Raw genomic sequence first — 18,229 nt, forward strand, 5'->3', positions numbered from 1 at the left:
TTCATCATTTTCTTTTCTTCTTCTTTTTCGTGTTATTATTATTATTATTGTTATTATTATTATTATTATTACTGTCTATCCACTAAATACTATTACTATTACTACTAATTACACAAAGAGAGAAGCATGATGAAAACTAAAAGGAACATACGAAAATGATTTTAACAAGAAAACAAAATGAAGACGATCTAATAGTCTTTGGACATATCTGTATATGTTTTACTATTATTATTGTTAACACTATTGTTATGATAATAATAATAATAATAATAATAGTAGTAGTAGTACTACTGGGAACAGAAGGAATGACAATATTTATATTTTTATATTATTTTTTTTTTCTCTCTCTCTCTCGCTCTTTTTTTTTTATGGTTAGTATTGAATAGTTATTGATATTTCTTCTCAGTTAGTGAAGGAAACAACATACACGTATAAAGAGGTAAAGAGAGATATATACTCTCTCTATTTCTTTTTACTTCTCTTTATATTAACGAAACGAAATAGTAAAGGAAAAAAAAAGAATTAATAAGTGGGATCAAAAGAAAAAAAAAGTGTGGAAAAGGTGTTATTCTGTTTCTCTCATTCACACACACAGAGACATATATATATTTCACAGATACATTTGAGAAAAAAAAAACAAAAGAACACGAACGAATAACTAGACAAACAAACGATCAAAGAAAAAGGCAAAAAAAAAAACAATAAACGAAGAAAAGTGAAATATATATATATATATATATATATATATATATATATATATTAAACAATGACCGATCGATTGCGTACATCTCTCTCATCTTACTTTGCCAAACACATTGAACGTGGGGATTGGCACAGTTGTCTCAGAGCACTTTACGGCTGTGCAGAGACCGGCACCCAACTCCACAGTATTCCGCACCAAACATTATTTCCATTTCTCATTGCGAATGGACAGTGGGAATCTGTATTACGTCTCAGCAGTCAACTCATGACTGTAGAAGATGCGAGAAGTGTTTCTAGTCCTACCAATATGAATAAACCGATACACAAAGACGGTAATAATAATAATAATAATAATAATAATAATAATAATAATAATAATAATAATAATAATAATAATAATATTCGTAAGCAGAAAAAGAAAACAGTACCGTCAAGAGATGAAGAGGAAAGTTTATTATATGATTCACTGCTTCATGCGTCTATGCGCAACATGGGTGGCTGGCAGTCCGCTGTGGCTATTGTACAACGTGCGGCACACCATCAAATTAAACTGAAATCTTCAACAATGAAAGAACTCATACATAATATAGATCATTGGCAAAGTGCAGCTGCTAACAGTAGAGAGAAGAATAGTACTAGCAAGAGAGAAGATATTCAACCGTGTAGGAATGCCTTGTTAATAACACGAAATATTCTCTTGGCAGATTTACAAGTAAGACAAGAGTCTTCTTCTTTTTCCTCTTCTTCGTTGAGTTCCTCTTCTTCAATTTCCGTTAATCCTATATCTGTTTCTCTACAGTTAGATTTAATTCGTGCCATTTATGATCTTCTTCAATCCCCGTTAACAGAGAATGAAACAACTCTAATGCACTGGAGGAAACTACGAGAAGAGTTATATAAAAGTTTTTCACATTCATGGGAAAGTGCTATTTATACACTTCTTCGTGTATGTGCTCCCCATCATATACCCGGTGGAATACCACAAGTATTGCAGGAAGCACATTTAGCAGAAGAAGAAAATAATAATAATAATAATAATAATAATATAACGACAGAACTTCAGAAAACTATGGATTTGATCGCATTACGACCGGATGTTGCCGAACGTGTGCTTTCCTGTTCTCTGCGGTGTATGTTTAATGGTATTATCATGCCAGCTCCCCCAACAGGTGTGAAGAGAAGCACAAGAAGAGAAGGAAAAGGAAATGATAATCGTAATAATATGCATACAGAGAATAGTGATGAGAATAAAATAGATGAGGCCGCCGCATCTCTATTATGGTGGAGAAGAGAATTAAAGAAACATACATCTTCTTCAATATCAATAATAAGAGGAAAATTGTCAAAGTGGGAAGCTGTGATGGCACTTATTATGGCAGAGATGGAGCAACGGGAACGGCGGTGGGAAATGATGCGAGATCGTCAAAATAAATCACAAAGAAATGAAAAGAAAGACGTCGATGAAATATTCTCTTTAAATCAATTATGTATTGCGGCTCAATTAGTTTTTTTAAAAGGAGAAACAGTACGAGAACTTAAGGATGTAAATCATATGAATGAAATGAAATGTACGTATTTGGAACATGTAGTGCGGAAATTATTATTTCATGGTGCTATAACGATTACTACAACTATGAAAGGAGACGATAATTTTGTTCTTATGAGTCTTTTATCGGGAACGATTCGATCTCTCATGACTGTATACGTTCGTGCTTGTCATGTATGGGATAAACAATATGCAGAAAAGTCAAAGGAAACACATATAGCGCATCTCAATAAGCGATCGTTATCTAAACAGGAAAATTACCCTATTAATAATGAAAATAGTAATAATGAAGATATGTATTCTTCTGCGTTAAGTATAGGTCGTGCAAAGTTCTGGAATCGTATTTTATTTCTAGACACTTCTACACTATTACGTATGATGCGAAAAGAACAGGAACACGATAGAAAAGTATTAGCGATATGGCAAATATTACTATGGCGGATCTTTCATCGTACACCGATCTTAACTATGTGGTTTGCCGATGATTCCATACATAATACTAATAGTAATAGTATTGTTAGTGGTTCTGTTCAAGTAGAGAATGTGAATAATGATACAAAAATGGATATAATAAATCCACATGGTGATCGTCGTCATTATCGCTCTTCTTCTTCTAAAGGGCGTTTAAACTCACAAATACAATCCTTTACATTACAAAAGGAGGCATTAGAACAATTACACGCACTTGTATACTTTCTTGGCCGAAAGTTTACTATTTCTAATAATTATCCCATCAAAACCTATCTCATACAATATAAAGAAGAGCATAAAGAAAAAAAACAGAAACCACACATTCCTGGTACTCTTCTGATGTCTGATGTTTGGAAACAAATGGAGGATCGTACAGTAGTTGGACTCCCTGCCTTATCTAAACTTATAGTACGTCAAGAGGATGTAAACGCTATTGGAGATTTACTATTATTACACTGTGTAAAGGATGGTATATCTGTTGCAGAGATTACAAGTATTTGGCGTTTGTATATTACTTCTATTGCGCCTTCGCATGTATTACCATTACTACAGGAAATGATGCGAATTACTAATATTAATATTAATACTAATAATAGTAAAACCTCTGGTAATGATCATGATGATAAAGAACATGTAATGTTAAGCGAAGAAAAGTGGGAATGCTGCCGTATTGCACTTATTGCATTATTGCATGAATTTACAAATGTGCCAATAAAAGAAAAGACACATTTAACAGCCGTGTTGTTTGAATCTCTGAAGTCACGCACAAAGTCATGGCGTGTGGCACTTGAGCTCTTTGCAGAAACAGGAAGTGTTATCTGCGAAGAGCATCACCGTATAAATAATAATAATAATAATAATAATAATAATAATAATAATAATAATAAGAGAGATTCTTCTCTTATGTATGTGTTTAATGCATTAGTGAAGGATGCCACACCCCCACGATGGCGAGAGGCACTGCAGTTGGTGGAACTCTATCAAGAACTACCACCCACACAGAAACCAAAACCCATCACTAATAATAATAATAATAATAATAATAATAATAATAATACGATCACCGCAAAGACGCCCCTCAGTGAAAGTGAACGCATTGACTTATATGAGACACTCGCCCCACTCCAGCAGCGACAAAAAGGTTGGATGGCCGCCATGCAACTCTTTCATATTTACACTTCACGTCAATTAACTGCACAGGACGCCGCGTGTTTTGCGTTTGCCGTTGCCCGTGGCCCATTGCAATTCACACGCACTGTCATTTCTGCACTAAAGTGTGGGGAGACGAATCAGCGATTGGCGCAAGCGGCTCTCACAGCATGTGTGCATTACGTCCATCGTGCAGAGCGGCAAGAATTACGCGAGAAGAAGACACAACAACATCAATCTCAAGAAGAAGAGAATAAAGAAAATGAAAAGAAAGAAAAAGAAAATGATAGAGTTCAACAAGAGGCGGTGTTTATACGGCATGAGGCCCGTGAAGTGGCTCGACTGGCCCTTTCCCTGTGGCCAACGCCCATCACAAATCCCGCAGACGTTTCATTTATTTGGCGGAAAATAAAACGCATTTGTGGCGGCGATGACACGTCGGCGAAGTTGTTATTGTGTGAAAGTACACTTTACACAAATGCGCAGGCCAAAGCAGCGGCAGAGGCATTTACACACACCGTGCAATTATGCCACTCGGCACACGACACAAATACGGTGATGGATGCCTATCAGACATTTCAAAGTAATTATATGGGAATGATCCTACCGGAGGCTACCATGTTATTATTATTGGAGTTGTGTGTACAGGCTGTAATAGAGAATAATAATAATAATAATAATAATAATAATAATAATAATAATAATAATAGTAATGAATTAATGAAAATACTTTCTATGGTGTTGCAGGATACACTGTGGATGCATGAGGCCGCCCATCATTCTGAAAAGGAAATAAAAAGAAGAAAGATGGAGGGAATAAAAATAGAGAGATGGAAAGGGGAAGAAACCACACCTGTCGTCGTATCCACATTAGATAATGGGGAATTTCTACTTCGTATTTGTATGTTATTATTTCAATTGTCTGCAGTAGAAGAGAAAAGTGGAGAATTAGCAATAAAGAAAAGAATAAAAAGAATGTCCTTCTCTGCTAACGGCATTCCAAGACTACGTAGAAATGTAGAGATGAGCCATAGACGACAGAAACAAGAAGAGATATTACCATTACTATATATACTAATGCAGTACGCAATGAAGAGTGATGTTCGATTATTACAAAATCTCGCGGTTTTAATCGGTGTTCTTCGTGCATTACCACTAAGAAATAACACGAATATCATTACTTCTTTAAAGGGAAATGACGACTCACATACATCATTACTACATCCTATTGAATTACTTTCACATCGTGTACATGAGTTAGAGTCAAAACTTGGTTTTGTTGTTCCTACAGAATGTATTTTTTGGCTAGATATACTTTACAGTGTGATAACAGGAAATGTATTATTATCGTGTACAGAGGAAGAAATGGGGGATGCTTTTCATATAAAGTCTAATGAAACAACAGTAATGATGATGAATGATAATACGAATACACATGTATCAGGATGGGATCCTGCAGCGTTTGTTATTGCGAATGATAACACAAGCCGCAGTGAGGTACATTCATACATTAATAATATTGTGAATCATGCTGTAAATGCCGTATGTTGTCGAGCTGCAAACACTTCATCATTATCCTCATATGATGTTACTAATATTACTATTGATAATAATAATAATAATAATAATAATAATAATAATAATAATAATATGGTATCCATTCGTCGTTATCTTATTCCTTCTATTATGGAGGCATTAGTATTTATTCTACACTCGCAAAGCCCAACAGATCCCTCACTTACGGCTATTCTTGTAGCCACAACATGTGGATTACGTTATTTAGATGAACTACCCGATTGGATATCTGAAAATAGTCATAACGATATGATTATCACAATGGGATTAGATGCCCTTCAATCACTATACGCCCTTCTTTCCGCTTTTTATGTAAGATATACCGTTATCGAACTAACTACTTCTACTAAAATAACGCCTATTATGACGACGACGATGACAACAAGAAGAGGCGAAACATCATTCAATCGTCTCTCTGCTGCAGTGGATGGTGTATTAAGTCGTACATTATATGAGGCGCGGGCACACACATCGCAGTTTATTTCTATTATAACCGCATTGATTCAATCACGTGTTTCCACAGTGGAGAAAAGTTCATCTTTATTACTATTACAGTCAATAGAACTGCGATCGATGTTATTTCTTGTGGCCTCTGCGGTTGGAATATGTTGGACATGGCCGCAGACAACAACACTGCGTGGTGAATCGCTACAAGCATTACAACGATCATGTGAGTCGTTACGGCGATGTGTGCAAACAGGCCGTATTGCTTCCTGTTCACGTGATGTGTGTTTGTTGTTATTTGCGATGGATGCGGTATTTTGTTATAATAATAATAATAATAATAATAATAATAATAATAATAATAATAATAATAATAATAATAATAATGCACCGCAGCGTGTGGTGATGGAGTCTATTCTGCAGAATATGCATATAGCAATGGGAACTGTAAACACACCCAATACTAATATGAATAGTGATAGTAATAGTGGTGAATGTCTATCCAGTATGGTGTTGGCCTTTACACTTTTACATATTACGAAATGTATTCCTTTGCCTGATATATCGTTATTGCGATCTGTTCTCTCGCAGCTTTCTCTGCAGGATGAAAAACTCGAACATGAACTTTCTCATGATAATACACTCATCTCTGGATTAATAGCACTGCAGTCCGCACAGTTTGGTGCTACTATGTCCACACAACGGGCCTTTGCCGTTTCTCTCTCAAGTCTTACGTATTTTATTCAACACATTATGGAATCAACACCGTCTCTCTTAACAAATAGTGTGATGTGTGGTATGACGATGTGTGATGTTCTCGTTCGTCGGTCGGAGGAACAATTAGTGGAAGTTGCCGTACTCGCCCTTCTCGCCAATCATCACTGCAGTGAAATGTATGATAATAATAATAATAATAATAATAGTGAGAAGGATCTCTTGGCGTTGATGGATGCTGTTGGGATGATTTGTCCACATCGATGGGATTTAGTATACCGTGTAGCATTAGACACTTCTCTTCCACATTGTACATTTAATAATAATAATAATAATAATAATAATAATAATAATACTGAATTGCATGGTTGTATAAATGATATGTGGCTGCGAAAACGATTGATGTTTGCACTTCAGTGTTGTGGGCCGTGGCCACGGGGAATGGCACTTACATTGATATTACTATTTGTATTGAATCCAACAAGAGAAAAGGATATATATAAACCTTTCCTAACAACAACAACAACAAAAAGGGGTGATAATAATACTAATAGTAATAATAATGAGAATGAAGATGGTACTAATGAGGATATATCTATGGAAGGAGGTAAACTGTTAGAAGTTATGTGTGATCTGGATTTACAACAGCAATACAGTATAATAACAACAAAACAATCTACACAATCTAGACAAATCTTTACGGCTGCTTCTATTGTATTGGGGAATGTGTTAATGCGATTGAAACAACAGAAATTATTATTATCATCATCACAAGAGAAGAAAACCCCCACTAACAATAACAATAACGATAATAACAGGAACAAATTGGAATTCGTGCATCAATTACAAGATGTATGGAATGTACTTTGTACGTCTACTTCAGCCGTACAAATTGTGGTGTTGGCGGGGATTGTAGACATCTTGTATAATATGAATTCCGAGAAGTATCAACAACGACAACAACAAAATAATAATAACAATAATAATAATAATAATAATATTAAAATTAATATTAATAAACAACAACAACAACAACGTATAAAGATACTGAAAAGTGTTTCCTCATGGTTATCGTCATCTATACAACCATGGAACACACTTTGTATGGAGGCCAAACATCTTCTACTCCGTGATCGTATCTTATTTACTTTTCCTGTAATAGCAACAGGGAAAGAAGAAGAGAAAAAGAAAAAGGAGGAAAAAGAAGAAGAAGTATTAAAGGAAAAGACACGTTTAATAATGACATTAGCGCAGACATTAGTGGGATCTTCCCGTGCTATCACTTCTTCTGTAAAGAAGTCTCTAAGTCTTCCTATTACTAATAATTTTAATATTAATAGTAATAATAATGACAATATTGATGGAATCTCAATATTTACACTGAGTTACCCTCAGGCACTCTTTACAACGGCGTGGGTGGCAGAGTTGTGTAAAAAACAATTCTCTTTAAAAAGACATTCCACACCCGTGTGTTTATTATCCCGCACACTTCGTATTATTTCAAGTAGAGAAGAAAAAGATAATATTGTTCAAAGTATGCCATTGAAAGAAACATTACTTTCTACGGCGTGTGGATTTAGTTCTCTTCAGTATGTGTGTGCATTGGAATCCACTATTCATCTTGTCATAGATAATAATAATAATAATAATAATAATAATAATAATAAAAGTAATGATTCTGTAGTATTTCCATTATTGATTGAACTCGCGTGTAGTGGATCTATACAAGAAATGGTAGAAGTATTAGAAAAATACATTAAACAAGAGTCCTTTACACCTTTTCCATTAGAGATATTATTAGCTGCGTGGAATACAATTCTTATTCGCCGTGTGGAATTGTCTTTTAACAATATAACAGAAAAACGAAAAGGTCGCTCTAATCCTTCTCAGAGTAATAATAATAATAATAATAATAATAATAATAATAAAGCTGAGATGGCATTAGATGAGGATATAACACGTATACATCGTGTGGCGGCTATCTTTATTACATTAGCAGCCATGAGAGTACATGAAAGTAATACAACAATAAAAAGAATAAGAAAAGAAGAAGAAAAAGTAAAACAATTTATTGTTGAGATATTAACTCATGCTATTACGACGGATACTCTATTGAAGGAAACAGGGAAAGAAAGATTCCATATATCTCTCTTTCAAACCGGTTGTGAGTCCATTCTATCGCGTGTACATTCTCTCTTGCAAGAAGATCGTTTCTTCGTATCTCTATTATTCTCATCGGAGGAGAAAAGAAAAATAATAATAAAATCTTTTGATATTTACATTGCATCTGCTGTGGAATGGCTGAATCGAAATATAAATGAAACTTCGTCTTGGCTTTCTCTCTGGCCACCACTCCCATTGGAGATGCGGCGATGCCGTTATTATTTAAATACGATAAAAGAACAGAAAGAAGAGCAGAAAAGTGGATTAGTGGATGGCTGTAGTGTACGTCATCCTATTGCAGTAATGTGGTTATTGCGACAAACTGCCATGCTCACTTCAGGTATTAATAATAATAGTAATAATAATCATAATATTAATAATATTAATAAGGGTACAGCAGCACGCCCTTTGATGGATCTTTTTAATACACTTCGTCAGTATGTACTAACTGGTGAGGCACACTTTAAAATATTCAAGAGGGAAAAGATAATATCAACCGAACGAATTGTTCAGATATCATCATCACCCATTTCTTGCAATAATAATAATAATAATAATAATAATAATAATAATAATAATGCAAATTCTGTGTTATTGCCGTTTATTCGCGGTGCGGGGACTGGACTTGTGGTGGACACGTTTATTTCTCTGGTCGTACACTACTGGCATTCATCCACCTCACAGAACCCTAATAATAAAATCAATCATAATAATAATAATAATAATAATAATAATAAAATCAATCATAATAATAATAATGCTAAGAATGCGGTTGGGATGCTAAAGGACCGGGATGTTATTCGACACCTTTCGGATGCCATTATTCCCCGTCTCTCCCATGATACAACAAAAACAGAAACAAAAACAAAAAGTAAGGAAAGTGTAGAGAAAAACACATCCATCACCTTTCTTACTGGTTATACCGCACTCAGCAGTGATGGTTTACAATCGCTATTACGACTCGTCGTATTACGTGATGGACTTGACAAGCGCCGCACCGCTACGGTTCAACATGTTATTTCGATCTTAATAATGGAACAGCAACGAGAGGCCGCACGTGTTGGGATTATTATTGCGATAGCAAATGCTGCTGCTATTCATATTCCCCCCACACGTGTGCATTTCGTCCAACCGCGTAGTGATTGGGATGTAAAGATATTACTATTGTTCTTTTTACGTAATTTTGTCGCGGCGTTGATGTTTGTGAATCCACTTTGTTGGCATGCGGAGCGAATGTGTGCGTTGGATGTGGCGTACACGTCATTATTGGATTATCTTTTTCTTGTTTATACTTATTACGGTAAAAGTGTGAATGTGTTATCGCGTCCAGTGGAGAGAGAGTTGGAGTGTGTATTTGGATTGGGAGTCGTACGTGTGATTCAGGCAGCTACTCGTATAAATAATAATACTATTGATAATAATATTAATAATAATAGTTATAATAATAATAATAATAATAATAATAATAATAATAATAATAATAATAATAATAATAATAATAATAGTTATAATAGCGATGGAGTGTTAACGGTTCAGCAATTATTGCAATTCTTTAGTGGAGATTGGCAGAAGGAGTGTCATGCAAACAAGAAGGCAGTAGATGTGGTTTTGTTGAATGAGAAACTCCAACAACTCCACACATTACAGAGAGATTATAATAATCATAATCATCATATCAATATCAATAGTAATAGTAATAGTAAACAGAAACATAATGGAAATACAGCGGAGGTACTGTTTCTCAAGGAAGAAGAAAAAGAAGGAGGAAGAGAAAATACCAAATGTCTTGTTACGATGGAATCACAATTACCATTATCATTATCATCATTACCGCCATTAACAGAACTTCCATTTATTGTACAAACTGCACTGTGGAATAATGCGACAATACCATCACATATTATGATTCACGAGTTATTAGATATTGCCCATACAACGGATATAAACACTACACGAGCGGGATTACAGTTCTTTATAACGATTGCACCTTATATAACGGTATCTAGTATAGTGTTAGAAAAGGTGCTGCTGCTTCTTTTGCATACATTAAGAAAAGAAAATCAATTAAAAGAATATACGGAGATGAATGCTAAATTATGTGAAACGGTTTTAGATCTTGTTTTACGCCGATATCAATATATTCCACTTAATACTCCAGAGGCAGTGGTACTTCTCTGTGAATTATATCATGCTATGACCATAAAGGGAGTTAATACTAATAATAATAATAATAATAATAAGCAGAAGGAGTTTCAATCACGTAGAGGTTCTTTTTTTACAAATCCATTCACATTGTCAAATCATGAATCGGAATTACACGAAAAAGATCATCAACATCAACAAAGAGAATGGTTGTTATGGCGTTGTGCTGTGGAATCAAATCAAGTGCCATTAGCACCTCTTCAAATCGCATTATCGGCCTTAAATGTAAATGTTCTGCGTAATATCCAACAGGGTTGTCTCTTATTTCTTGCACAGAGTCATACTCGACCACACTATGATCCACCGTTTATGCGTCTTGGTAAATTGATAGATTCTTTATTGCTATTGTTATTACCGTCTAATTATATATATTCCTCGCCTGATAGGGCGGCATGTATGAATATCACACCCTACACTAACAATAGCAATAATGAGAAGGAATATCAGGGATTTTTGGATCAATTATTACAATTGATAGAAACAAACACAGCGCCAACAACAACAGCAATAAAAGGAGGAAAAAGAAATACTACAGTTGTAAATATTCCATGGCGTCGTGTATTACATTTATTACTTCCACCAGATGAACCCGATTTATTTATAAGCAAGAATACAAATAAAAGAGATGTTAGACGTTTACGTCTCTTTACGGTGTTACTAACACATATGATTTCCACCATGTCTGGTGAGAAGCGAAGAGAGGCACTAAGTCAAGTATGGGAACGGGCACTTTCTGCTATTGTGCCATTTCTATCATCTAATCATAATAATCATAGTGATAATAATAATAATAATAATAATAATAATAATAATAATAATAATATGAGTTCTGTAAAGATGGATGTATTACACCGTGCCGCCGTATCTGCACTGCGTACTTTACATCTCGTACAACCCCCACATCAATGGGAATCGGTACTACAACTCACACATTATGTTATGAGGCCTATATTCACATCTGAAGGAATAACTACATCCACTACTACTACTACTACTACTACTAATAATAATAATAATAATACGATATCTATAACAGGAACAGGGGCTGAATTATTTCACACACTTCGATATCTTGTGGAGTCACGTGAAATGCATGCCATTCCAGTGGAAACGCTATTAAACTACTTGCAACTTGTTGCACATTATTATCATTATCATAATTATCATCAGCAGAGCATTAATGGGGGGAATAACAATAACACAACAGTAAAGAGTACGACACAATTAAATCGGGTAAAAGTCATAGTGGCCTTTACACAACAATTACTACATCATCCCTATCTTCACTATTCAAATGCGCTTCAAATATTGAGATCCTTAAACACTATAGAAAAGAGACGTATTCCATCTTTGCAAACCAACAACGATAGCAGTAAAAAACGCGGTGAAGAGGATAAAACACCCGAAATTGAGATGCAATCATTACTGGAGCAGGCAAAAACAAACTTGGTGTCTCTTGTTATTGAGAAATTATACAGACGACAATCGTATGAGCAACTTCTTCGCTTTGCAGAGGCCGTACAACAAAAAGAAAAATTCCGTATATCCGGTCGTGATACATTAATGCGATTAAATCACGCCGCCTCTATTGTGGTGGCCTCAACTCTAACAGGTGGATTATCAGAAGTACTACTTTTATTAAATGGTACGCGTCTTGATAAGAGTTTAGATGATATATTACGTGAACAGTCCACTGCAGTGAGGGAACGACAGATATGTCGACTTTGCGAATTACTTCAAAACGGTAAATGTAGAGATGCCGCCGTGTTAACACGACGATCGTTATTATCATCATCATCATTGTTTTTACTGTTACAAACACCAGAGTTTTATCATGTATGTGAAGAGTTAATCAAATCTTCACAATACAATGTTGTGGTCTGCTTCTATGATGAACTACTACACCCGGAGAAAGAGGTGGAAGAAAATAGTTTTAATGAGATACATACAAGTAAGAGGGTATATACGGGTGCAGGCAATAACAATAATATTAATATTAATATTAATAATACTAATTATAAGACTGTGGACTGTATGAGTGATGAGATGATGACAGCGTTATTGGAAGAGGATGTACTTCGCATAGAAGATCCCTCTGTTTTGGATAATCTATCCATAGAGACATTACAACAGGCAATGACAGCTTTTGAGTTGACTTTAAATTCCAAAAAACTTATGAAAGTAGAAGATAACAATGTCACTAATAACAAGGGGATTATGCGTAGTATTAGTAATAATAGTACATACCGTACAGGTTTATGGATAACAGCGATGTTCATTCGACGTGGATCCTCAATTTTACTTCAATCACATGATTTATTTGCAGCCACATTAAGGTGGATTAAGCGTGATATTGCTGGTTATCATGAGATTAAGAATAAAGGAATACTACAGATTGTTGCAGATGCTGTAAAAGACTCACTCCACACAAAAACTCAATCTGGTTTAAATAACAATGATAACATGGAAAATAAAGAGAATGAGAATAATAATGAGATGTTAACATTACTTCAGACTCATCGCGAAGTCGCCAAATTACTTTTAGAGATTCTCTCTTCTGTATTTCCTGATATTACGACTCAGATATGTGAGTTACTACTTTTACCCTCACATTTAAATAACAGTATATCCCGAGAAGAAGAGGAAGAAGAAGCGAAACTATATGATGAAAAATGGGAATCCTTCATAAAGTATACAGCTGTTTACAATAGAACACTACTACAATCTACTGAACAGTGCAATTCTATTATTACGAATAGTCCTACAAAAGAAAGTGCTACTGAGACTATTGTAAACTGGCGTGATCAATACCTATTTAACAAGGAATCCACAACAACTATTATTCCTATTGATACTATTAATAGTGTTTCAGTTTCATCATGGATTTCCGCATTAGCGGTGTACACTACTGCACATTCCTATGTCGGTCATACTGGTGTTACTGGAGCCCATGTCGCACGTCTTGTGCAGTTCATCACTTCCAGTAATGAACTTTCCGCAGTAATTGCCGCGGCACGTAATGTATCACTTTTCTCACTATCCTCTTCTTATTCCTATTCTTCTAATTATTCTAATTCTTATTGTGATTCAAATTATTCCTCTATTCCACCGGTGTGGATCACAACAGGCGGCGGCTGGGGGATAGTACTATGCAGAACTATGCGTGGAATGAAACAACGGGTCATTCGGTTTCTCACAACCACAACCAACACCTCGACTGTATCTCTATTATCCACAAGAGATGAAAAGAAAAAAGAAGAAGAACAAGGAGTAAAAATGAAAAAGGTGAAGAATAAGAGGGAGGAATTGTTAGCTCTGTTATCGGATTTAAACGCATTGAATCGCTTTGTTGCAGATGTGTTATCACAAGAACAACAACAACAACGAGAAGAAGAAAAACAAAAGTATGGTGTATTAGATGGACGAGTAGAACTGGCATGTTATATGATTAGTTCTCTCACTCTGGCACCTTCATTAGATACGAATGCGACCACCACACTTGAGGATTGGCGATTACTCACACAATCTATTATTGCAGCTATACCACCCACACAACGTGATTTTGCTGTATTGAATGCCTTGATAGAAAGTGCCCAAGACTCATTTGAATTACTTCGTCTATCAAAACAGGAATCTTCCATCTCACTAGGAACGAGTTATCGTGAGGCGTGTAATGGACTTTGGAGTGAATTACTAAATATTATTTCGGAGGATAAAAATCTTTTACCGCATCTGTTTACTAATGGTAATAACAGTAATTTTCCCAATACTCCTAATACTATTCATACTGCCACTACTAGTACTGTTACTACCAATAGTACTAAAACTAGTAATAGTAATAGTAGTAGAATAACATGTGCCACTCCACAAAACATGTCCATGATGCATCTTGAGGTTCTCTTGAGTTGTGCAAGTCTTGTGGGTCCGCAAGGTGCTGCTACAGTGATGCAGTCTATTTGCCAACGTGCTGCTGCTATTCATAATAATAATAATAATAATAATAATAATAATAATAATAATAATAATAGTTCTGCTGATCCCACAATAACGTGCGTGCCACTCTCTGCTGAGGCCAAAGCCCTTGTGACGATTGCGTGTATTCACCGTGCTGGCCCCACATGGCGTTCACTCTACACAACCATTACGGGGGAATCCCCATCGGTATTACGACGGCCATCGACAGTTCCACTGGCGTTGGAGTTGCGAGAACAACAATGTTGTCAAGTCGCATTGGCGGCAGTTGTGGATTGGGCACACGCACTGCAAATAGCACAGACCGCACGTCAATCGGGTGTTCGACTGCAAAACACACACTATACACAATTGCTGCATCGTCTTGAGGAACACACCACACAGAATGAGAAAAACGATATGAATATGAATACTGATACCATTAGTAGTAGTAGTAGTAGTAGTAGTAGTAGTAGTAGTAATGATAATATGAATACTGTAGTGGGGGAGGCGGTTTTGGCGCTACACTTTGCGAGACTGCAGGATGGAAATATACCAAATGTACAAAGTGTGGAACAATCACTTCGTATTCTCTCACATCTCTCATCCTCTCCGCTTCAGGTGTTGGAGTATGCACAGGCACTAACATTGATATCGCCCGAAAGTAAGACACCTCACATGCCCACCAGTAGTAATGTATCATTATCATCATTAGAGAAAATAGAAGAAAAACCTTTTTCACTTTCTGTGGTAATAATACGTCTTATTACGGAAGCGGCAGTTCAACTCCCCAATGCGGTGCGTCAAGGTCGTTTAACAAGAGAAGAAGGCGAAGAGGGATTACGAATGTTTGCTTGTTTTGTAAAATGGGTGAGTGAATTCAGACGAATCCCTTGTATTGATAAAGATATAATGGAACCCATTGTGCGATTGCTTTGTACATTACCAGAATACTTGTTTCAACAACAGCAAGAAAAAGAAGAAAAAGTTTTCAATGAGAAATCGTATAAACTTCAAACTACGGGTGATATACGGATATTATTACTTGATACACTTTTAACACATCGTGAAATAGACATATCATACGTGGAAAACTATTCCACTAATAAACTTCTTCTGGAACTAGACACGTATCGCTTTCATTACAGGAATTTGAATACGCAAACAGGAAGCATATTTCCCACTTTTGCATCATTGATGGCACTGCGCAGTAACGCAGAAGCCGCTTTACGACTTGTGCAGCGACAGGCATTTCTCCATCATGTGATACAACTTTCAAATTCACTACTCTGTCGTTTGTTTGCTGCCGCATCATGTGGAAAAGACCTCACTTCAGTATCTCTGCAACCAATGTGTCGAATTGTGCAAGATACAGAACTCATTTCTCCCTCTTTACGTTATGTACTCACTCTCACCGTGGCGGAACAGTCCGTGTTGTGGAAGTTCACAAGCATGAATGATGCGTATGGATCTATGAATAGTGGAAACAGTGTTGTTAATAAATCTTACATCTCTGTAAGAGAAAATATACCATCGTCGATGTTGATACGACATGTGGAACGGGTGTATAATGTTGTCCGGCGTTACTTTACACCTCCTGAGGCGTTATCACTGCAGGCATTGCTTTTACCAACCACAAAGAGTAGTACGAATAAGAGTAAAGACAGTGGGAATAATTTCGAGGTTCTCAATAATAATAATAATAATAATAATAATAATAATAATAATAATAATAATAATAATACTCTTGACATGGATGCGGATACTGATGAGTATAGTTTGAGTGAGTTACCGAAAACAGAAAAACAAAAACAAAAAGAAAAAGAAGATCAACAACAACTGTTGGTTCCTCTTCAAGGGGAGTTATCAACTGTATCATGGAAAGATGCAATTGGACTATTTCGTGTATTGTTAAGTAATGCGCAAACAAACGCAGATCTCTCACAACCATTTGCCGCATTGATAATGTTCTTGTGCCTCCATCACCGCTACAGTGAGGCGTGCAATACTCTTACATTAGCCATGGAGTCGTCATTAAACACGAACAACGACACACAGTATGGAATAAATAACAGTAATAATAATAATAATAATAATAATAATAATAATAATAGATATATTGAAGGAAAAGGAAATGATGATGATGATGATGTTTATTCACGTCTAATTTCAAAATATGTGGTAGTTGATGTATTTCTTATTAAACGGCTATTACATGCAGTGGAGGAGTTCCAGAAACAACGTGAACAACATGATGATGATAATGTGTACAGTAAAGAAAGTTCTGAGAGAATACCCCCAATGTTTTGGCGCGTGGCATTACACTTACTGCAGAAACAGCAACAAGATCTCTTTAATACTCTTCTTAAGGATGATACTGGAAAGAATACTGCAAGGTGTGCCTCTGTGACATTGCTGGTCATCATGAAGGAGATAATTCAAGGCAAAGGGGTCGAATAGAAAAAAGAAGCAGAAGCAAAGAAAAAGGGAATATTATTGACAGAGTGGTGGGGACACGATTTCTTTTTTTTTTATTTCTCTTTCTCTTGCTGTGTGTCTGTTGGGGTGGAAGAGATCACAGTTCCCCCACCTAACTACCTGTATGCATGTATGCAGACAATACATACAATTAAGCGAGAGACAGGGAGAAAAACAAAAGATGATATCATTGGGGGTGTTGGACATGGTCTTATGGATGGAAAAAAATAACATGGTTTTTCTCTTTTTTTTCTTTTTTTGGCTTTTATGCGCTATTGGGCTGTGTCAAAAGTGGGTGGGTTTTTCCTTTTTCTCTGTTTTTCCACCTAATTTCACTTTCTGTCAATGAAAGGCATGATTTCTGTACATGACGTCTGTTCCCCCTTTGGCGGTGCGTAAGTGTACGTGCAGGCTTCACGGACATTGACCTATTTTGAATGATGACAATTTCTGCTTCTTTTTTTGGTTTGTTACACCAGCTTCTATTGTCAGATCTTGTCTATCTTTCATTTTAATCATTATTTTGTATTATTATTATTATTATTATTATTATTATTATTATTATTATTATTATTATTATTATTATTATTATTATTATTATTATTATTATTATTATTATTATTATTATTATTATTATTATTATTATTATTATTATTATTATTATTATTATTATTATTATTATTATTATTATTATTATTATTATTATTATTGTTATTGTTATTTCTCTCCTCTCTATTTTCGCCGGGTCCGTGGAATAATAACAGAAAAGAGGGAAGTAGTCAGTGAAGGAAGCTGAGGAAAAATATATTGTGGTGAACGAGCAAAAGTGTTTTA

The 18,229-nt window shown here is 35.5% G+C and overlaps 1 protein-coding gene across 1 annotated transcript; it reads left to right on the forward strand.

Moving 5' to 3' along the window:
• Positions 1 to 766: 766 nt before the first annotated feature.
• LSM04_000116 (uncharacterized protein) lies at positions 767 to 17,377 on the forward strand (the record flags this gene model as incomplete). Its single annotated transcript, XM_067335858.1, has 2 exons — positions 767 to 9,205; positions 9,449 to 17,377. 2 exons carry the CDS (start codon positions 767 to 769, stop codon positions 17,375 to 17,377), a joined length of 16,368 nt encoding a protein of 5,455 aa, XP_067188303.1.
• Between the last annotated feature and the right edge of the window lie 852 nt (positions 17,378 to 18,229).

Source organism: Trypanosoma melophagium (genome assembly GCF_022059095.1).
Source record: "Trypanosoma melophagium isolate St. Kilda chromosome Unknown ctg37segment0, whole genome shotgun sequence".
Lineage (NCBI taxonomy): Eukaryota > Euglenozoa > Kinetoplastea > Trypanosomatida > Trypanosomatidae > Trypanosoma > Trypanosoma melophagium.